Raw genomic sequence first — 22,540 nt, 5'->3', positions numbered from 1 at the left:
CTCATACCTTACAGTAGGATGTGCGCCATCCCAGGCACAACCCCACATCAGCTCCCACAATTTAACCAATGTGAGACTCAAGTCTCATACCTTACAGTATGATGTGTGCCATCAAAGGCACGAACCCCACATCAGCTCCCCAATTTAACCAATATGAAACTCAAGTCTCATACCTTAAAGTAGGATGTGTGCCATCCCAGGCACGACCCCACATCATCTCTTCAATTTAACGGATGTGGGGACTCAAGTCCCATTTGCAAATAGCATCATAACATGTAAGATTTTTTGGGGCCAAATTTCAAGATTGAACCTTTATCCCCATATTCCAAAATGATATCAAGTTGTCTTGTACACTATCAAATTACAACACAAAAACAATGACACTCTCTTTACCTATCACTATCCTCCACTTTATCCCAAGCTCAGATCCCCCTTACAAACTCCTCCAAACTCATCCATCTTTTTCCCTCTTATCCAAATGCAAAAACATGGAAGATCTCAAGAAAGTTCATTCCCATTTCATCAAATTTGGTTTACACAATACCCAATTTGCACTAAGCAAATTACTTGAATTTTGTGCCACTAAACCATATGGTGATTTCTCATATGCTTTATCAATCTTTAATACTACTGATGAACCTAATCACGTTATGTATAACATGATAATTAGAGGATATTCATTGAGTTCATCTCCAAGTTTCGCCATTGATTTCTATGAAAAAATGCTTTTTTCGGGTAATCGACCGAATTCGTATACATTTCCGTTTCTTTTAAAATCTTGTGCGAAAATAATGGATACCCAGATGGGGAAAATGATTCATGGACATGTTTTTAAGCTTGGGTTGATGACTGATGTTTATGTACATGCTTCACTTATCAATATGTATGCTCAAAATGGTGAAATGGATGATGCAAGATTGGTGTTTGATAAAAGTTCTAAGAGAGATGCTGTGTCGTTCACCGCGTTGATTAATGGGTATGCGTTGAAGGGACGTGTCGGTGATGCTCGGGAACTGTTTGATGAAATGCCTGTGAGAGATGTTGTTTCGTGGAATGCAATGATTTCAGGGTATGCTCAGGTGGGACGGTTTGAGGAGGCGTTAGTGTTGTTTGAGGAGATGAGAAATGTGAATGTGGAACCTTCGGTGAGCACGTTGTTGAGTGTTCTATCTGCGTGTGCTCGTGTAGGTGAACTTAAATTGGGGAATTGGGTGAGATCATGGATTGAAGATCATGGACTTGGTTTGAATATTCGTCTTGTTAATGCACTTATTGATATGTACGCAAAATGTGGCGATGTGAAGACGGCAAGGATGTTATTCGAGGGTCTAGAGGAGAAAGATCTCGTGTCGTGGAATGTTATGATTGGGGGTTATACACATACTGGCTATTATAAAGATGCATTGTCTGTTTTTCATCGAATGCAGCAAGAAGTTATCGATCCTAATGATGTTACATTGCTGAGCATACTTCCAGCTTGTGCACATTTAGGTGCTCTAGATCTTGGTAAGTGGATACATGTCTATATTGACAAGCATTATCAACACTTGCAAAACACTTCTCTATGGACTAGTCTGATAAATATGTATGCAAAATGTGGAGCCATCGCAGCAGCAAAACAAGTCTTTCAGGGAATGAAAATGAAAACTTTAGCTTCGTATAATGTGATGATCTCAGGGCTAGCAATGCATGGTGATGCTTATGAAGCTCTGGAGCTGTTCCGTAAAATGACAGAGGAAAGTATGAAGCCAGATGATATAACATTTGTTAGTGTTTTATCAGCTTGTAATCACGCTGGTCTAGTGGATCTTGGTCGAGAATATTTTAATACCATGATCCAAAGCTACAAGTACACACCAAAGTTGCAGCATTATGGATGTATGATTGACCTTCTAGGACGAGCAGGAAAATTCGATGAAGCAATGACCATGATCGAAAGCATGGAGATTAAACCCGATGGTGCAATATGGGGTTCCTTGCTAGGTTCTTGTAGAATCCACAAGAATCTTGAGTTGGGTGAATATGCTGCCAAGAATTTATTTGAACTAGAACCCGAGAATCCTGGTGCCTATGTACTCTTATCCAACATCTATGCCGGTGCTGGAAATTGGGACAAAGTAGCATCGATAAGAACTTTTTTAAATGATCAAGGAATGAAGAAAGTTCCTGGTTGTACCTCCATTGAGATTGATAGAGTAGTCCATGAGTTTCTTGTTAGTGATAGAACACATCCGCAAAGCAACGACATTTATAAAATGTTGGATGAAGTCGATAGGCTATTGGAAATGGCTGGCCATGCTCCAGATACATCAGAGGTACATTATGAAATGGATGAGGAGTGGAAGGAAGAAAAACTAAATCAACATAGCGAGAAGTTGGCGATTGCCTTTGGATTGATCAGCACAAAGCCAGGGACAACTCTCAGGATTGTTAAGAACCTTAGAGTGTGTGGGAATTGTCATGAAGCCACGAAGATGATATCGAAGATATTTAACAGGGAGATCATCGCAAGAGACAGGAATCGATTTCACCATTTCAAAAACGGTTCTTGCTCGTGCTTGGACTATTGGTGAACTGATAAAGATCAAGCAGAGTGGATGGCTAAGTTAATAGCCAGAATGCTCCCATGGTACTATCAGTAGTTATAGACATAAATTTTGCAAATACTTCTTCTGTAAAGATATTGCACTGTTTGAGAAAAGCGAGTTAATCTCTGACACACTCACTCAACTAACAACTATTATCTCAGAAAGTCGTCACTCAACTTTGAGTATTGTTTTATTTATTAATAATATATACAAGGTAATTACAATCCCATAGTTTTATTGAACGAAAACACCATCCCCGAACAAACGATTCTTCTTTTTCTTGTTGTCATCGGTCGATATAATAGGATCAATTACCATGGCAGAGATGACATCTTTCAAGTTATTTTTGGAAAAAGTATAAGCATCTTCATCTTTATACAAGAACTCGGCTACTCTCGCAAGATTAATTATAGGCATGAGTAAAACTCTTGGTACAATAGTCACATCCACTTTGAAGTATTCTTCATTCAAATCCTTCCAATAATTTTGTATAATGTTTCTTATTTTTGTGTGTGCCTCTTCCTTTGTAACACCATATTCTTTCATATAACATTCAATACTTGAAGCTGCATCTCCTCTTTTTTGTTCTTCCTAACATGAATTAAAAAAAACAAAATTAATCAAATGAATGCACACAATCAGTCAAACTATGTGTCAAGTCAAACAACATCATATAAATTGAGACGTAAGGAGTATATATATATATATTATACCTCATGTGATGAAAGATCATTGAGTAATCTCATAATGAGAGAAGAAGCAACAAGTATTGGAGGTTCTGTTGCTATCCAATCAAATGCATCTTTAGTTGCTACCTTTCCCATTGCTAACTAAGAAGTAGTTGCTAGCAATAGGTAACTACTTGATGGAATTCCATTCTTCATATATTGCTCCATTTTTGGTATTTTCTTCTTATGATACCATTTTGCCTCTTGAAAGTAAGCCCTCAACACCTTTTTCATCTAAACATAAATAATAGCAAAAAATTAAAAATCGACGAACAGAGTTTGTTTTTTTAGAAATATTTAAAAATGTAATTACTTAGAATTGAGCTCAAGTATTTTTCGAGATTTGAAATAATTCTTATCACTCGACCACACATGTTTGCTACTTTTATTTATAAGTACCTCTATTATGGAATAGTTGACTAGGAATGACTTGTTTTCATTTGTCAACTCTTTCTCAATTTCATCATAAGTATCTAGAAGATCACGGTAAAGAATTTTCATATATGATGGTAATTGTTCTGAAGCATCAATATTCCACCTACATATATATAAAATAGAAATTATAATTAAAAATGTTGTAAGTTATCACTATATTATATATAATAAACATAATTATTACCTTTCAACTGCCCTTGTGAATAGAGTAAGTTCATCTAGTGTCCCATATATATCATATGTGTCATCAATAATACAAATGATGTATAATTTTTTTGTTAATATTTTCCTTGCAACGCTATACTGAGGCTCAAAATAGACACCTAAACTCCAGAAGTAAGTCTCTACCAATCTGTCTCTTATATAAGGTAATGCATTCACAAGTTCCAATTCTTTCCACCACCTACAATTGGACAATATTTGCTTTAAATTGATATATAAAAAAAATAAACAACAATAATATACCCAGCGTAGTTCACACAATGAGGTCTAGAGAGGGTAGGGTGTACGTAGACACATTACCTCTACCTTAGAAGGTGAGATAGAGAGGTTGTGATCACAAAAACAGTCTAGAATGGAGGTATAAGATACAATAGATAGTAACAGAAATAGTAGTACTACAACAAAATAATATTACAAACGGACTATACGAAATAATAGATAGTAACAGAAAAAATTAATGATAATTGCGCGTAACCAACTACATACCTTGTGATATCATATAGCTCTTTTTTATGCAATCTTTGCAAGATGTTGAAGTCTAATTTGGCAAAGTTTAGTAAGGCTTGATTGTGATTTTGATTTTGTTGGTAAAATGATATGTATTTCTTTGTTTCTACCCTCACAATGCCATCTTTAATTGGAAACTTGAGTGCATTAGTGATTTGTTGTGCAAGTTGGGAGTTGCTCAATTTAGGCAAACTTAGTTTTAATTGAGTAATGGTGAAATTTAGTGCAAGAATGTGTTCTCCATGTACTCTGAATTGTGCTGCCTCATATAAGCTCAACATTCCTTGCACATCCTTAACCAATTCTTCCTTGAAATTTCCTTGGTCATTAGTGAACTTCTTAAATGCATCTGCTTCAAATTATATATATATATTATGAGCAAGGAAAAAAGGTACTAATTATAAGTGGGTTTTTTTTCGTGGTGTTTGATTATAGTAAGAAGAAAATATCTATTATTCCACAAGCATTTAGGTATAATATGAGAAAATACTATGATACCGGATGTGAATCCCCACCCTTTAGCAAAGATGCATACTTCGAGTGTGGGTCATGATTAGGTCTTAGGTCGAGGTAGGAGTCAGGTCCTGGGTTGGATCATGGGTCTAGATAATAGGTCAGGATTCAGGTTTTGGGTTAGGATAGTGGGTCAAGAGTCAGGCACGGACCAATCTCAAGAGTTGATGTCAGGTCCTGGTCAGGGTTGAGAGTCGAGTCCCAGGTTATTATGTCTCATGTTGTAAGTATAATGCATATTAAATTGACAATATTGTGGAGAAAAGTATAACCAAACAGTAGTATAATGCATATTAAAAATTAAAATAATAAAAATAGGGCATACCTTATAATGATGTCAAATTGAAGTTTTTTCCAACTTACTAACACACTGAAAACATGATGACTCCATTCCTATTTATAATAAAATGTTTTAGAACTTGTGGAGATATTGATGATGATTAATTTAGAGGTTTTACAAATTGATAATATTGTGGGGTCCATCCACATATTTAGGCAAGCCTATTTGTGAAATACTTTCTTCGTCTATTTTTATTTATCATTATATATTAAGAATAATGTCTACTTTCACTTGTTTAGTTAGGAAAATTAAGACATAATTTATCACTTCATTTCTAACTTATCTTTGTTAGTATTAACTACAGTCATTTTTTAAAGAGCTAAATTTATTATATTTAAGAAATTATTATTTTATTTATTGCTCCTTAAAAAGTATTAGTTAAGGAACTAAATATTAAAATCAACACCTTAATAATTCCACCTTGATTAACCTTTTTTCCACTAACTTTAAATCGTATCATTTTGAAATTCTCATCTTTTGTATTCTTGTCGTGTTTATAGTAATTTAATAAATATATGACACATATTTTTATTAATATGGTTATTATTAAATTATAATTAATTAATATATATTATCAACTTAATTATCATTAAACTATGATAAATTAGTAGGGTTTGATGTAAACACCTCATACGAATAATTGAAAACTATAATAAGTTAAATTAATTTTACTAATAAGATAAAAATAGAGAAAGTAACTTTTATATATTGAGGGAGCGTTAAATTATGATACTATATTTGGCAACCCAAGTCCATAACACATATTGCTTGTTTTGGTCCAACAAGCCTCATCGATTTGTCTATTAGACCAGATATTATCAAGTCTAAAAGCATGTGTATAATATTGTGAGCTTGCCCTATTCGTTGAGTAATTCATTAAACTTGTGTTATGTTTGATAAAGCTCTTCAATATATCTCCTTTTTCGATGAGGATAATTAGAAGCTTGTGAGCTTAGAAGTTTGTTAGTTCTTCTTTGTGACCCGCCCTCCGTCATAAACATTACATATAAACTTTATTTGTCTAGCCATTAGTCGATTTCCTAATTGCGACTTTAGCTACTTCTTCTGCCAACAAGCAAAAGCTTTTGGACCGTCAATTAATTGTTTTAATTAATAATATTCCAAATCAAATCATTAAAAAAATTAATAGCATATTTGGTCCCTCAGTCATTGGTCAATTCTAACTTTAATTTTTATGATATCTGATTAAGCACTTTTAGCTTATAATTGCTTGAAATATACATGTTTGATCCCTTTACTTATGAATAATCACATATTTTAGAATTAATAATTATTAAAGTTACCCTTCTTCTTTTTTTAAAATATTAAACTGGTACTATTACTTCATATTTAAGGTTAATTAATATACACGATTCTAAATAAAATATATTTCCAGGCATACATTTTAATTAATTAAAAACTAAATGTATTAAGCCATACATTATAAAAACTAAAATTAATAATTATCTATAACTAAGGAAGCATGTATGGTCCACCGGTAGATTATTCAACCAATTTAATTTAATAAAAAGGTCCCTTAATACAATATATTCAACCCATTTAATTTAATAAAAAGGTCCCCTTACACAAAACATATATATATATATATCAGATCGATTTATTTGGTTAGGGAAAACTACATGATTACACGACTTAACATAACATATCTCTAAAAATTTCTACCATTTGAATTAATTACAAAAACCCTCTTTTTCTTCCTCTTTCTCTTAACATCCAGACACATCCCTCACCTCTATCATATACATTGCAACTTTGTTTGTGTACAAGATATCTGGTACAAATGTTATTATTGATACATAACCCGATTATTTCAAACCTAAATCAGTGTAAATCTTGTTTATAGTTATGTATTATTTGCTATGTATCGAGCGAAGAAGCGATGTATCCGCGAGTTCTAAAATATTCGAAATTATTGTAATTTGGATAACTTTTGAAATAACATGTAATTATAATAACTCAAATTGTTGGGGTTTCTGTACTTTATACTCTTGGTTATGAACATGGATAGTCCAGATAGTGATTTGGACAGAGGGTGGCCAAGTTGTTGGGCCCGAGGCTAAATAGAGGCCCAAGAAGTAGATGGTCTAACAATAGATTTGCTTGAGATTCAGATTGAGCGAGAAGCAACGTGACAAAGGGATAAAAGGATTGTAGTTTGCGCCTTTACACAATTGTTTGGATGGTTGTTACCTGTTGTATTATATTGTTAGTTTAAATACAATGTTTGTTTTGATTGTTACTTAAATTTTATTATTTAAATTTATCATTAGGTAATAACCAAAAGACTCATTTTGTGTAACAATATATCGGATTTGTGTGATCGTGTCAATACCTTAATATTTTCTTCACGTTTTGTTTTTACTTATAATCTAATATAATTGTATTTTATCCTTTACCCTACTTTTTTACAGTAGCTCCACCTCATACCCTAATTTTCTTGCAGGTTTATCATCAAATTATGGATGTGTGATATTATGTAACAACAAAGAACGATACAATCTATATTCAAATATTGTATTCACTAAGACAATACAGTACGATACAATACAACACAATAGTCGATACGATTATGAAACAATACGTAACAGCCATCCAAACAAATTAAAGTGTTAGGAATCATGCGTATTGTGGAGTAAAGAATCTGATTTTTCTCATTTTCATTCTCCAAGTGGGTGTTTGGCCATTTGGAAAAAAAAAAAATGTTTTCAAAGTGAAAAATGATAAATGTTAATAATACACAGATAGAGTTACCTTTTTTTTTTTTTGGTACACTATTCTCTCTGATAATACTTAAATAGGAATTACAGTAATTATTACATATATTCTAAAATACTTAAAAGAGTTTATTAATTTAGTTGTGAGCCTTAATTAGGCCTGTTTGAAGGAGTTTTGCCTTGCTGTTTTGAGAATAGTTTTGTCAGCTACAACAAAATATGCCATTCCAGCAGCTGTTGAGACAATAAGAGCTTTAGCAGTTGGATTTAGATAGGTTCTTGCCCATGGTAACATCTTCCCAATAGCAAACTGTATATTTCATAAACATTTGAGACATTATATGTTCGGTACGATGAAAAATATTTACAAAATAATAACTTATTTTCTGATATTTGGTAAATATTTTTCAACAACAATAATAACATAGGCTAATATTATCGATGGGGTCTAGGGAGGGTATTAGTGCATACGCAATCTTCTTTCTATCTTGTGAAACTGTTTTCGAAAGACAGATTTTTATGTCAAGTGAAGCATACCAAAAACAAAAATGAGAGGAAATATAGTAGTAAAAATGTAATATTAAAATAAAGGAGATCAGAGGGAATAGTAGCAACAACAAATAATATCACTAGTAAAAATATCATTATTTTCCCATTGATATATTTGATTGAATTAGTGAGAAAAAATTTTTTAATTGTTATTCTCAATATTTCAACGAGAATTTATTTTCCTAGTGAACTAGGTCAACGGAAATAGAATTAAAAAATAATCATATTCTATAACACAAAAAATTCAATGATGCATGGTGGAAAAAATCTTTATTTATAGTAGTCTATGTCATGGTAACTAAATAAAAGAAACATATAATAATAAAATCGAAAAATAAGATAACAAAATAGTAATAACAATAATACTAACAAGAGAAATTGAACAATGCTCGACTATCTACTACCCTAATCCTCGACCAATATTAAGGTACTATTTTCCACTAAAAGTAAAAGCACCAACGCTCGATTACCTACTACGCTTAAAATGTATATATAGATATAGTGTAAATCTTACTGTTGGAATGGCAGTAGCAACAGAGGCAACAACTGCTGCTTTTGCTCCTGCAATTACTCCTTCTGCATTTACAATCATTTTAAAAAAAAATAAAAAAAAATCATCAAATAATAAAAAAATCAATTTTTTTGTTAAGGTACAAGCAATTAAGGGGAAAGTACCATGAGAGCAGCGCTTAGCCATAGCTAGTTTTTGATCCATTGAAGCCAAACTCACATTCTTGGCCATTTTAATCTTGTATAAAAAAAAATTATACGAAGAATAATAATAATGCTTCTTAATTTATCAAGAAATTGATGATTTTGTGAGTGAAGTAAGAATGAATGTTTATTTATAGGCATTTTGGACAAAAATGTTTGATGGTTTTGTCTAATTTCCAATGTCCCAAGTCACATGTTTTTAGAATAAAGTTCTTTTATATTATTATACTGTGACTTTTAGAATAAAGTTCTTTATATTATTATATTTTAAGTTTTGGTAGTATTATAAATTAGTGTATTTGTAGATTATCTAAGTTCTTGCTGTGGTCGGTTCATTAGATTTTTATTTGTCGGTACATGAATCTATGGTTTTAAAAAAAGCTCAAAACGTTACCGATTCTTAAATTTGTTAGAATATTTTATTTAAATGCTCAAACTTTTAATAAAGCTAAGTATTCCCAATTAAACACTTACGATTTAAAATTTGAATTTTTTAATATATGTTCTCATTCTACTGCGTTAAATTAATCGTGTAAAATATGTTATTTTCTTTAGTTATGTGTATTTGCCTCAATAGTCGTAAAGTAAAAGCTCAAATGTTTTTTTACTTGAGATTGATATGTATAATTAAATGATTGGACATATTATGTGATTAATCTAACTATATAATAGACAAATGAAAACGCACATAGTGATTAACATAAAGAATTAAATAGTTTAAATCCTTGTAATATAAATGACTTTCATCATATCAAATACACGAATAGGTGAAAGTTTGGACTTTGGAGAGTGCAATATGTGCAAGTGGTTAAGGGAGTCTAGGATAAAAAGCACTTCCAAAAGCCAAAAGCCCAAAACAATGGGTAAGGACAGTCTTATTAAGCAATGTGGGATCAGATAATGTTTGGTAAAAAAGACAATACTTCTTCCGTCTTAATTTATATGACATTATTTGATTTACTTTGATATAATTTAATAATATTTAAGGAGTAAGTAATTTCTGTTCACGGTGTAGCAAACTAAGATTTAATTTAGAAACTATATGAAAGCCTTGCTAGTTATCCTTTCATTAAATCTTTCTGGGACTAAATCAATTAAAAGGGTATTTTACTTTACTCCATACATGGAAAATACTATTTGTCTCCTTTTTCAAGAATCTCTTTCACAGTTCCATTGCAACACAAAATTAAACAAACAAAACATAAATGAAGAGGGGTTGACTACCATGTATACTACTACAATTTGGAATATGAAATTCACTTAGATTTTCCTTTATTTGAAGGCCCTTTTGTTGATGCTTTCTTGTAAGGTGACTTCCTTGCCTTCAATTTGTTATCGGCTGACGATGACTTCCCTCCTTGGCTTCTTCCTTTCTTATCTTTTTTCACATTGTACATGTTAACAGCCTACAGTATAAGGTGAAAAAATTGCACTAATTAGCGCGTAGAAATCTCGGAAGATAAAATGATAAGAGATGTGTACATATGCATATGTTATACCTTTTGCACATTGAGTATCTCATGGGAGTTCTTGGCCATGAATTTGTTTAGGACCTTTTCGGTTTGTTGTCTCTCTAAGGATCCCATTCCTGATCCTTCAGCAACTGGTAGGAACTGGTTGTAGATAGGAGTGAAGTGGACTTAGAATTGTATAATCAGGTCAGAACTGAGCAAAGTTATGTATGTAGTTTTTGTAGTACAAACCTTTCGATACTTCTTGTCATGTTTTGGGGGCTTTTCACCAGGCAACTTCTTGTCAAATTTTCCGCCACTAGCTGTTGCATTTGCTGCCATTCCAGCGACATTTCCGAGTTCATCCTTGCTAATTTTCCTTGATGCAGCTTGTGATCCTGTTATAGGCAGTGCTGTGGCAGCAAGCTGAATGTGACTGCAAAGCAAGAAATGGAGTGTGAGGCACATGTTTTTCACTGACATGGCCAACTAATGTATGCTAATACACCATAGTGAGGAATTTTAAGAAGTCGAGGGCAAGAAGCAGAAAGAGGGCATCGCCGAATCAGCCCCAAAGGGAACTCACAAACAAAATAACTTGCGCTGCTTTGATTCGTTCACCAATGGTGTGTAATTCTCTTTGGATCAACTCACAAAACAAACACTAAGATATGCTGGAATCGATCGGAAAAGATTAGTTGACTAGACATACTTTTTGGGTAAATTAAAGAAGCTCTTTCAACAGGATCTACGTTTATCTCCACCATTGACTACACATTCTTGTGTAAGAGATAATAATTTCATGCAGAGGCTTAAAGCTCTGTAACTTATAACTTATAAGATATGAAAAATCCACTCCTTCTAGAGTGATGATAAACTTAGTCGCTGTTGCATCCAATATAATTTGAGAAAACATTAAACAAATTGCAAAACAACAAATATGTTAAGGATTTGTAAGCACTTAGAATAAGTACAAGGAGGTTCTCTCTTTGGGGGAGTAAAAATTTTAACCACCGCGCTTGTCAAAACAAATGACAACAGACAGAAGGATGCAACAGAATAAGAAAAAAGTAGATGCAAACTTCCAAGGCGGAATTTAGCAACTGATACAAACAAGGCTTGATGGTTTCCTGAATGAAATCTGCTAGCCAATGCAACAATTCAACAGCTAGTCTAAACTGGATTTTTTAAAAAATGGATTTGATACATGAGCAAAAAAACTAATAAATCCCTCATAGATGGCAGGAATTATTAAAGAATTAAAAACGTTTTGGCAGAAAAACATGAGAAGTTTAGAAGAACAAGACCTTGGCAAGGCACCAGCTTTTGCAGCTTCCTTCAAGTTACTATATCGGTTTTTCTCTTGTTTTTCTACTCTTTTCTTCTTTTCTTCTTGTCTCTTAGCAAAAGGATCTTGACCAGGCTCTGAAAAAACAAACAGGGAGAAGACATTTTCAGAACAATAACAAAATGCTAATGCAGATATGTTCTTCCCTTCATTGACAAAGCTAAGTTGCTTTCCTTTAGTTATCATCATGAGGACTTGATTGTTAGTAAGAGAGTATAATCAAAATCACTATCCATTGAGAACGAAATACTGAATTGAATCCTATCATTCAAAATCCTTCCAGTTGAGAGCTTGAGACATATAAGAAAAATTGAGTATTGCAGGAGTCGAGAATGAAAATTCTCTTACTTACCATCAGTTGCCTTGGCATCAATGATTGGCACATCTTTGTCATCATTTACACGATCATAGCCATGTCTGCGCTTCCATGAACCAGTTTGGTCATCAAACACCACCTTGTCTTTCTTACGTTTTTGTATACCTGAAAGACAATTTTTCCAAAACTTAAGAACACAATGAAGGTCATTTAAATCAAGAATTATATATTCCAAAACCCACAAACTATTCACATGGTACCTTTCTTCTTGGCAAACACTTCCCATTTTGTTGGAGGTTTAGGCCTTGGAAGCTGAAACAATCAAATCATAATTAGCACTAAAAGGAGCTGACAGATTTAACAGGTAAGACCACTGTAAAGAAGATCTCTTTTCCACTATGCATATCTAGAAGATGGGGGGCGGGAGGCATCGTCAGCATCATATATAACAAAACTTTAATAACAGGATCGGTGAAAGAAATTCCTTAAAATATGAAATCAACAAACTTAGGATCAGAATATATTATAAATGTTACTACATCGACCATTGTACTATAATTTCGGGAAGAAACAAATAAACTAGTAAAGTCATCAGGAGAATCGGTAAAATAATTTCTTGCCACATAATTTCTCACATTATTTCGATCACAACCACATTACTTCTCAAATTATGAAGGTAAAAATCTTCGTAAGCACTTTTCCCCTGTGCTCACTGTAGTAAATTGCATTATCATAGATTATGCTGCATATTAGATTCAATTCACATTTGAAGCTAGAGTCACATATGTTCCCAAAAGATATAATGAGATTCAACTATTCTTTATCAGAAACAGAAAACCTGTTCAGGCAAAGGAGTTACAAACAAAGACCTCATTGGAAAATCTGATCCTTTCGCTGCATTATATGTACACCCTCTATGAGACAGAATGAAGAAGAGCAAAACAATTGTAAGTTATTCATCTGTTTCCATGGAGAAGTTTCTTTAATTCATTTGATCAAGTTAAGATTAAAGTAACATTCTTCCTTTCAGAACAACAACATGAACCCAATTTGGAATGCGCCACAATAGAAAACAGATCAGTTGTTTCAATTACCATGAATGCGCAGAAAAATGAGTTTGTTGTTGTAAATACATGTTCTACCACTGCTCTTGGAATTGATAAGAAAAACACACAATTCTTGCGCAAAAAATAGAAATGAGGTCTTACAGGCTTCTCTCTAGGCAATCTCGTAGTTGGTTGAGGCAGCTGGACTAGAGGACCATCAGGGCTTTCTGTTGAAGGTAAGTTGAAGAGAGCATCTGCAATAGCTTGCACTAACTTGGTCCCCTCCTGTAGACACTCTTTCACCAACTCCTCCCTACATATTTAGAACAAGAATATATGATGAATAAAGGAAATCCGTTGAGTGTGCTTATCATTGTAACTTAGTCAAAACATCAAATTGAGCTAACATTGTTAATTGTGAGCTAGTTCCCTATCCCCATGAGTGAAACTATAAAGACAACTTTTTCTTGAATCAGGTAACATAACTAAAAATAGCAACAGAACTTACGGAAAAAAATTCCAAATAGTGGAAAGAGAATACTGTAAATACTTCCCAAGTTTCCACCTTTTTTCGAGTAACAAAAAAAGCATAGACAACACAGTACATGTTAAAGAAGGGTAATTTTCAAGAATATAGCCAACCAGTTTAATCCAACTAGCTAGGTATCACTTAAAAAGACACTTCACTTCCATCTACTATATTCTCAGCTAAATCTTCACTGATTCCCAGGGATATTTTAGTCTTTTTGACAATTTCCTACGATTTCAGGTCTACTCCTTCACCCCAAGATAACTCTGTTACCTCTTAAATCAAAAACAACATCATAGCTTGAGCAAAAATCATCCAAATAGTTGAAGACAATACTCTAAAATCCTTCTAAGGTTCCATCTTTTCGAGTTAGAAAAAAAGTACAGTAATTTCCAAAAACACAGCTAGGTATCACTTAACACATACACTTCACTTCCATCAATTATATTCTTAGCTAAATCTGCACCAAGACTTTTCAATCTTTTTGACTATTCCCTGCGGTTTTAAGCTACCCCTTTACCCCAATAGACATTAACAACACAGTCTGATAAAAAATCATCCAAAATAGGAAGAGAATACACTAAAGATTCCACCTTTTTGAGCAGAAATCAGCACAACAGTAAATGTTAAAGAAGGTTACTTTTCAAGAAACTCAAACCTGGAAGAAGGTGTAGAAGCAAAGTTGTGATGTGGGTATGAAGCCATAAGATTACCCACATCCAATTCATATGATTCTTGAGCCATCTCCATTTTTTTTCGTTTGGTTTGTTTACTGCAGAAAACCTTACGGAGAGTGGCGAGAAGGGTTTAAGGGATTTGGGGGCTGGGTTTTTATGACAAAGTGATTGGGTATAAAATGCAAATAGGTCAAACCTAATAGCCCTTTGTACTACTCCCTCCGTTCCAACTTACGTGACACTGTTTTAATTAAAATTTTCAGTTTTGATAAAAATTGATGTCTTAGGTTCGAGCCTTAGTTATGAATAGTAATTGTATGAATCCGGAAGAGCCAGGGTCTACGGAAAAAAATTCGATGAAATAAATTAGTATGATTTAAATAAATACATAGTTATAGTATAATATAAAAGAAATTCATGCTCTCTAATTTAAGAATTGTTATATAAAAATTTAAATAAATTCAATAGAAGTATGTATAATTTTTATATATCGAATTAGTTAAACAAAATAATTTTCTATTGTTGGTATTTCAGAATTCAGATTATAAAATATAATACTAAAATTACATACTTATGTACACAATTTGTGTATAAGAAAAATATCACTCCATTTGTCTCGAATAATGTGACATAGTTTGAATTTCGAGAATCAAATAGTATAATTTTGATAGTGAATTCAGATAGAAAAACATTATTTTATTTTATTTTATTTTATTTTAATATATTTTAAACTATTGAAAGATCGTATAAGTCAATAATAATTGGCAATTCAAAATATTTATAAAAAAATTATGATAAAAAATATTATACTGATTATTAGTTTAATTAATATTTTATTTGTAATTCCACTAAATATAATTAGATTAGGGGTCCAACATAAGTCCATCTAATAATATGCATATGAATGAATGTATTATTAGAATAAAACATGTTTTCCTTTTAGTTTTAAGAAAACAAAGTAGAGTAGTAATTATATATCTTGAAACTACTAGTTGTACTTATTGAAATTTACTACACGATCTAGATGTCTTTAATAATTAATTCTGGTTGACCATGTCTTATAAAGACCATTTAATCAAATAGCAAATAAGACTAATTTGAAGAGGCTCATATACAGAACTAACACAAAATAATACTCGAGACAGCATGCCCTTCCTTGGACCTATGATAATATATGAACCAAAAAAGAATCCACATGAGTTCAAACTAAGCGAATTGGAGTGGTCAATATGACACCTCCTCCCTGAATCAAAGGTCTCAATTTCGGCCTTAGATATGAAAAACTTTTTGATAGAAAGCACTAACCCCTAATTGGCCTTATGTGGCGCAAATCTGAATTAGTCAAGCACCAATATAAATATCGAACAGCCGGGAAACCAAAAAATAGAAGTGTTAATATGAGAGTTATATAAACCTCAATAAAAAGCCAAAGCTCAAAATACTAGCATTCTTTATACAACAACAAAGCATCTTTCCAGTAAAGAACAAGCAACAAACTTAAACTGCAAACATAGTACTGTTCAAAATTAACAAAACTCAGAAAGGTTATACTTCCAGGAAGTCATCAATCTGAACTGGAACCCGAGCTTCAACATTGATGAGGTCATCACCAACGTGTTTTTTGAGAACGGAGATGTGAAAAACTGGATGGATCTTGCTTTCAGTTGGTAGTTCAAGCTTATATGCCACTGACTCGATTTTTTCAAGAACTCTGAAGGGTCCATAGTACCTGGATGAAAGTTTATACACGCTCTGCGTAGCTACTGAAGTCTTGCAATAAGCTTGTAACTTGAGGTATACCAAATCACCAGTAACAAATTCCCTTTCTCTATGCTTAGAATCATAAATAGTCTTCATCCGATTCAGTGCTGCTGCAATCTTCTCCCTTGCATCCTTAACAACATGATCTCGAGCTAGCAACAGTTGTTCCACTGACTCTAGTTTCGCTGTGCCTGAGACGTATGGAGTTAAAAAAGGTGGTTTCTTTCCATAAACAGCTTCAAACGGAGTCATTTTGGTTGTGAAATGAAGACTCGTATTATAGCAGAATTCTGCCCAAGACAACCAGTTTGACCAACCTCTCGGATGAGAACCAGAGAAGTATCTTAAATACATCTCTAACGTTTTATTCACCACCTCAGTTTTGCCATCAGTTTGAGTGTGGTATCTCGAACTAAAGTTAAACTCAGTTCCATTAAGACGAAAAAGCTCCTTCTGGAATGCATTTGCAAAGATTGGGTCTCTGTCATATACAATGGACCTTGGCATCCCGTGTAGGCGACTGATCTGATCAAAGAGAACCTGTGCAATATCTTCAGCAGAACAAGGCTGTGACAGAGCAACAAAGTGAGCATATTTAGACAAGCAATCCACAACAACCAGTATAGTTGTTTTTCCCTTCGAACTTGGAAGTTCATCTATGAAATACATCGATATGTCCTCCCAAATTCGATTAGGAATAGGAAGATGCTGAAGAACAACAGCTGGAGAAAGATTCTTGACTATATGTTTTTGACAAACATCACACTCACGAATAAATCGTTGAACCTCTTTCCTCAACCCCTTGCAATAAAAGTTTGCCCGAATACGATGAAGTGTCTTATGAAAACCTTCATCCTTGCACCCATGGAATTGTTCAATGATCTCCTTCAACGAGGGAGATTCCTCGTCAAGATAAATTCTCCCTTTGAAATACAACAATCCATCTTGAAACTCATGACACTTACTATAAACAAAAACTTTATCACAGAAAACCAAAACGAATTTTCAGAGATGATCTTTGAGTACCTCATTGATAAGAGACTCAAAGGCAGATGAAGCATTTGTAACGTCGCATAACATCACCAAGAACTCATAATGTCCATTACGTGTCCTAAAACCTGCTTCCTCAGCATCAGTAGGATGAACTCTCGTCTGGTGATCGGTTGGGAGTAGATACAACTTAGAGAAAACTTGTGCCCCATGCAACTCGTCTAGTAGTTTGTCAATAACAGAAATGGGGAATCTGTCCTTAATTTTCACTCGATTTAAGGCGCGATAATCAACACAGATCCTCATTTCCAAATGTGGCCCTTTCTTAGACCTATGAAAACAGAAAATAACTATTAAAGCTACTTGAAACTCCAACAAGCCAAAAATCAAAATATATTTTTTGTTGAATTTGATATATCCATTGAAGAAGATAGCAGTCTTATCTATACAAAAATAGATGTAACTTCAAAATTCGAAGAAGAACGTTGCATACTAAAAGCAACAAACTCGATCTACGAACAAAAAAGGCTATCCAGTGCACTAAGCTCCCCCACTATGTGCGAATCGGGGTAAGAGCCGGACCACAAGGATCTCTGTTTCCACAGCTAAAACTAGAGGTGAATTTAGGATTTCTAGAACATGGTGCAACACGCAACCTTAGCCTGCATTTCTGCAAGCGGTTGTTTCCACAACTCGAACCAAAGGCAAATCTAGCATTTCTAGAACATGAGTGCACCACTAAAAGAAAAAAAATTAAAAAATGAATTAAGCGAACCAAGTGCACCATTTAGTCTTCTTATAGTCAACAAATAATATTATACTAATTCTAGAAAATCTATGCATAAAATATTAGTTTTACGGAGAGATCATGGGTTCACGTGCCCATTATTTTGGCTTGTTGGTCACATGGAGGTCTATCTATCCCTTTCAAACTTGATGTGCAAACAACTATTCAAAAGTTCTAAATTTAAAACACTGATAAAGTTCAACAACAAAAAAGACATAATCACATAAAAAATACAAACTTGAATTTGTAGTGGAGCAAAATTTACCCAAATAGAACTAAATCAAAACATGGAAACAAAGAAAGAAAGAATCTTACACAATGTGTAAACTTTGCCAAATCCCAGAAAGAGTGGAGAGAAGCTGAGGGTTTAAGAAGTTGGGGCAGGGTTTTATGAGATGGAAAACTGAGGGTTGAAAATGTAAATAGGTAAAACTTTAGAGCCCCTTATGATATATTTTTCCTTATTTGTTTTTTACCTTCATGGGATGGTTAGTTCATTTATTTTTGCTTTTAATCCAAAGGTTTATCGGAAATAATTTTTATAGCGCTTTTACATTTATGATTGAAAACTATACAAAAAGTTGCCCTTACAAATTCCATTTTGACTTTGACATCTATGGAATAACAATAAAGTCACATCTCTCTTCAGGAACCTGGTTTGAATGGGTGGAGGATGCAAGATTATATATGCGCAGGATGAAGCTTAGCAGTCCTGCTCTTTCTTGGTTGTGTAAAAGATTTCAAGAGGCTTCAGATATCAAAGGAAAATCCTTTAAAGCTTGGAAATGCAGAGATAGGACTACCCATATTTATTGCAATCTCAAGTTCAATACGTTTGGGAGGTTTCTGTCTGTTATTACAGTTAATGGAGAGGAGAGATCTGTGATTATTCTCCCGGAGAATGCATTTAATGAAGGATGGACCAATTTATTGCAAAAAATTGAGCCTTTCATTAATGACACCAAACAGGTACAGAAATTGAATGGTAATACAGGGGGAACAAGTACAAAAGGGGACAAAGGAAAGGGGAGTTACAAGGATGCAATCCAGAGGAATAGATGGTCGGCAAACTATTCATCAGAGTCTTTGGAGAAGAACAACGAGGACGATACAGATCCACTGAGAAGAAGTCTGGTGGGATGCTTTCCTGGCTGTGACGAGATCCCAACTCGTAATGACCTTCGAAAATGGGTTCACCAAACTTGGCAGGGCATTTTCAACATCCAAATTTTCGATTTGAATGGGATCCAGTTTCTGTTCGAATTTCAATCAAGACGAGATGCTGAAAATGTTCTAGCAGGAAGATGGATGAGAAATAATCAGTGCATGGAGTTAGAATGGTGGTCCCCTACGACAGGGGCCTTTCCAATGCAAAAGAAATTTGATTGGTTTTGGATCCGCATCTTAGGGCTCCCTCTTCAACTATGGTCGGATGAAGTAATGAAAGACATAGGAGACCAGTGTGGCGGGTGGCTGGAGACAGAAGAGGAAACCCAACTTCGAAACCACTTGAGATGGGCTCGGATTAGAGTCAGAGGACCTATGGAAGATATACCGACAACAGTTGAGGTCGACGACGGTGAGTCCACTTTCACCTTGCCAGTATGGTGTGAAGCTCCGGCGAGGTTTAGGCCCAGCAGTGATAAAGTCCTCGAACACCGAGAAGCAAGGAAACAACTCTTTCGAGGTGAATCAAGTTTGATGGGGACCTCTCAGAGCAATTATCCGTTGGATAATGGAAAGTACAATGAGGACAAAGGCTTGCAGGAGACTTTTATTTCAAAAAGAAAAGAGGGCCATGTGGCTTTGACTGAAGGGCACGTGGTTGCCCTAATTCAAAAGATGGGGCCTGATTTAATTAAAGAGCAGTTGGGCCTTTTGGGCCTTTTGGGCCATTTAAAAAATAATAAAGAGTCTGGAATGAAGGAAGTCCAATGTCCCCACACTTCAAAAATTCCTGAAGCAGAGCCTTTCATCGATAATATTCTCGGGCAAGAGGCTATGCCTTCACCGAGACCATGTCTCTCTGAGGAAGAACTTGGAATGCTGGAAAGCCCCTCTCCTGGAACCCTAGAATGTGTTAAAGAGAGAGAGGATGGTTCAGTGGAGGGGGAGAACAGGCCTGTGGCTATTATTGAGGAATTTGGGGGAGGGGAAAGTTTTAATTATTCTGATAAGGAAGCGGGACCTCGAGGTGATGAAGGGGCAGGGCAATTGACGAACTTTGAAGAACCATTACCCCTCCAAATTAATGATTCCTTCTCGGAGCAAGAAATTGAGGATAAAGCTTCTCTTTGGGTCCAGTCAAATGTCCTAAAGCTCAGTCAATTGTTTGGGGCAGCCTTTGAAGGCTGCGATAAGGTGGCCTTTGATCTTTTTATAAGAATTGATCAAAAAAGGGGTGAACTAACACAAAAGGCAGCATCTATTGCATCCACCAGTGGTAAGAAACTCATTCCAAAAGAGATTAAGAATCTGGAATTCCATGTTAAATTTAAAGAAGGTGAGCCAAGGAGTAGAGGGAGGATAACATCAGCCAATTATCAATGAAGCTGAAAATTTTCAGCTGGAATGTGAGGGGGGTAAATTGTGAATATAAGAGGAGGTTAGTGAGGAGAGTAATACAACAATGGGGGGCAGATATATATGTGTTAGTAGAGACCAAACTGACAGAAAAGGAAACTCATGTTTTTAGGCAACTGTGGCAGAATAGGTGGATGGGGGAGTGTCATCTGAATGCAACGGGTAGAAGTGGGGGGATAGTGGTAATGTGGGACAAGAGATATTGGAGAGGGGAAGTCGTGTCAACTGCCAACCAGTGTCTAACAATAAAATTTGATGGCACCAACCAAGTTCTTACTTGGTTCCTTAGTGCTGTGTATGCCTCCACCAGTTAGCAGAGATGGAAAAGATTCAGGAGCTGAGATTACTCTCAGAGGATGAACTACTCCAAAAGGTTCATCTAGCCATGGAATTTGAGGAAGTTGCCAAACAAGAGGAAATAGCGTGGAGACAAAGATCTCGAATACAATGGCTTAAAAAAGGTGATAAAAACACAAAATTTTTCCATAGGGTTGCAACAGCTCACAAAAGGTTTAATTCTATTGACACTTTGGTGGTGGAAGGAAACTCTATATCAGATCCAGAAGATATTAAAGGAGAAATCATCAACTTTTATCAAAAGTTGTACACAGAGACGGAACAGTGGAGACCGGAATTTAAGTTGCAAGGCTTGGAAACTATTAGTGAGGAAGAAAGAGATTGGTTGCAAACTCACTTTGAGGAGGCTGAAGTTTTGAAGTGCATCAAGTCATGTGCCAGTGACAAGGCACCTGGTCCTGATGGCTTCCCCATGTGTTTTTTTCAGAATTTTTGGGAGGTGCTTAAGTTTGATTTTATGAATGCAGTAAACCATTTTCATGAAAGACACGAGTCTGAGAGGAGCCTCAATGCCACCTATGTGGCCCTTATTCCAAAGAAGCCAGGGGCAACTGAACTTAGAGACTTTAGACCAATAAGTCTTATTGGTGGAGTTTATAAAAATTTTGCCAAGCTTCTGGCAGAAAGAGTGAAAAAAGTAATCAGCAAGCTAGTCAACAAACATCAAATGGCCTTCATACAGGGCAGACAGATCCTAGATGCAGCTCTAATAGCTAGTGAATGTGTAGATTCAAGGATTAAAGGTGAAACCCCAGGAATCATGTGTAAGCTTGATATTGAGAAAGCTTATGATCATGTGAACTGGGATTTCCTTATTAATATCCTGAGACAAATGGGGTTTGGAGAGAAATGGCTGAAGTGGATAGGATTTTGCATTAAAACTGTCAGGTTCTCTATATTGATTAATGGAGAACCTGCTGGTTTTTTTCCCTCAGAAAGGGGGTTGAGGCAGGGCGATCCTCTTTCTCCTTTCCTCTTTATTCTAGCTATGGAAGGACTTAATAGTATGATACGGGTGGCCTCTCAGAAGAAATGGTTAAAAGGATTCAAAGTGGGCAACCAAGCTGGGGAAGATCTACAAATTTGTCAATTACTGTATGCAGATGATACTGTGATCTTCTGTGACGCCAAGGCTGAGCAGGTGTGTTTCATCAGAATAATATTAGTAATCCTTGAGGCAGTGTCAGGGATTTTTGTGAATTGGAGAAAAAGCAGCATGTTTCAAGTCAAGGAAGTAGCTAACATCCAGTGTTTAGCAAATATTTTGAGTTGTAAGATAGAAAATCTCCCAACTACATATCTAGGGATGCCATTGGGTAACAACTACAAAGAATTAGAAATATGGGATGGAATTGTGGAGAAGA

General features: G+C 34.7%; 3 protein-coding genes and 1 pseudogene across 4 annotated transcripts; 1 reads left to right on the top strand and 3 right to left on the bottom strand.

Moving 5' to 3' along the window:
- Nucleotides 1-276: 276 nt before the first annotated feature.
- Nucleotides 277-2,830, top strand: LOC102594197 (pentatricopeptide repeat-containing protein At1g08070, chloroplastic). The gene has a single exon (XM_006364833.2). It carries the CDS (start codon nt 378-380, stop codon nt 2,571-2,573), a length of 2,196 nt encoding a protein of 731 aa, XP_006364895.1. The 5' UTR covers nt 277-377; the 3' UTR covers nt 2,574-2,830.
- LOC102601469 ((-)-germacrene D synthase-like) lies at nt 2,823-5,384 on the bottom strand (annotated as a pseudogene).
- A 2,695-nt stretch (nt 5,385-8,079) lies between these two features.
- Nucleotides 8,080-9,419, bottom strand: LOC102593876 (early nodulin-93-like). 2 transcript variants are annotated; one of them, XM_006364832.2, is made up of 3 exons: nt 9,293-9,419; nt 9,132-9,193; nt 8,080-8,378 (listed from the first exon to the last, which is right to left on the bottom strand). In XM_006364832.2, the coding sequence occupies exons 1-3, from the start codon at nt 9,357-9,359 to the stop codon at nt 8,223-8,225; spliced, it is 285 nt and encodes a 94-aa protein (XP_006364894.1). In that variant the 5' UTR covers nt 9,360-9,419; the 3' UTR covers nt 8,080-8,222. The 2 variants fall into 2 exon arrangements, with proteins under 2 accessions (XP_006364894.1, XP_015159665.1); XM_015304179.1 differs by having other exon boundaries at nt 9,132-9,190.
- Nucleotides 9,420-10,370: 951 nt separating this feature from the next.
- Nucleotides 10,371-14,857, bottom strand: LOC102593560 (ribosome biogenesis regulatory protein homolog). The gene is made up of 8 exons (XM_006364831.1): nt 14,680-14,857; nt 13,655-13,805; nt 12,707-12,758; nt 12,483-12,611; nt 12,090-12,207; nt 11,035-11,218; nt 10,831-10,944; nt 10,371-10,737 (listed from the first exon to the last, which is right to left on the bottom strand). Exons 1-8 carry the CDS (start codon nt 14,769-14,771, stop codon nt 10,588-10,590), a joined length of 990 nt encoding a protein of 329 aa, XP_006364893.1. The 5' UTR covers nt 14,772-14,857; the 3' UTR covers nt 10,371-10,587.
- Nucleotides 14,858-22,540: the final 7,683 nt, after the last annotated feature.

This window comes from Solanum tuberosum, unplaced genomic scaffold (genome assembly GCF_000226075.1).
Source record: "Solanum tuberosum cultivar DM 1-3 516 R44 unplaced genomic scaffold, SolTub_3.0 scf00511, whole genome shotgun sequence".
Lineage (NCBI taxonomy): Eukaryota > Viridiplantae > Streptophyta > Magnoliopsida > Solanales > Solanaceae > Solanum > Solanum tuberosum.
This window is presented reverse-complemented; position numbering and strand designations above follow the sequence as displayed.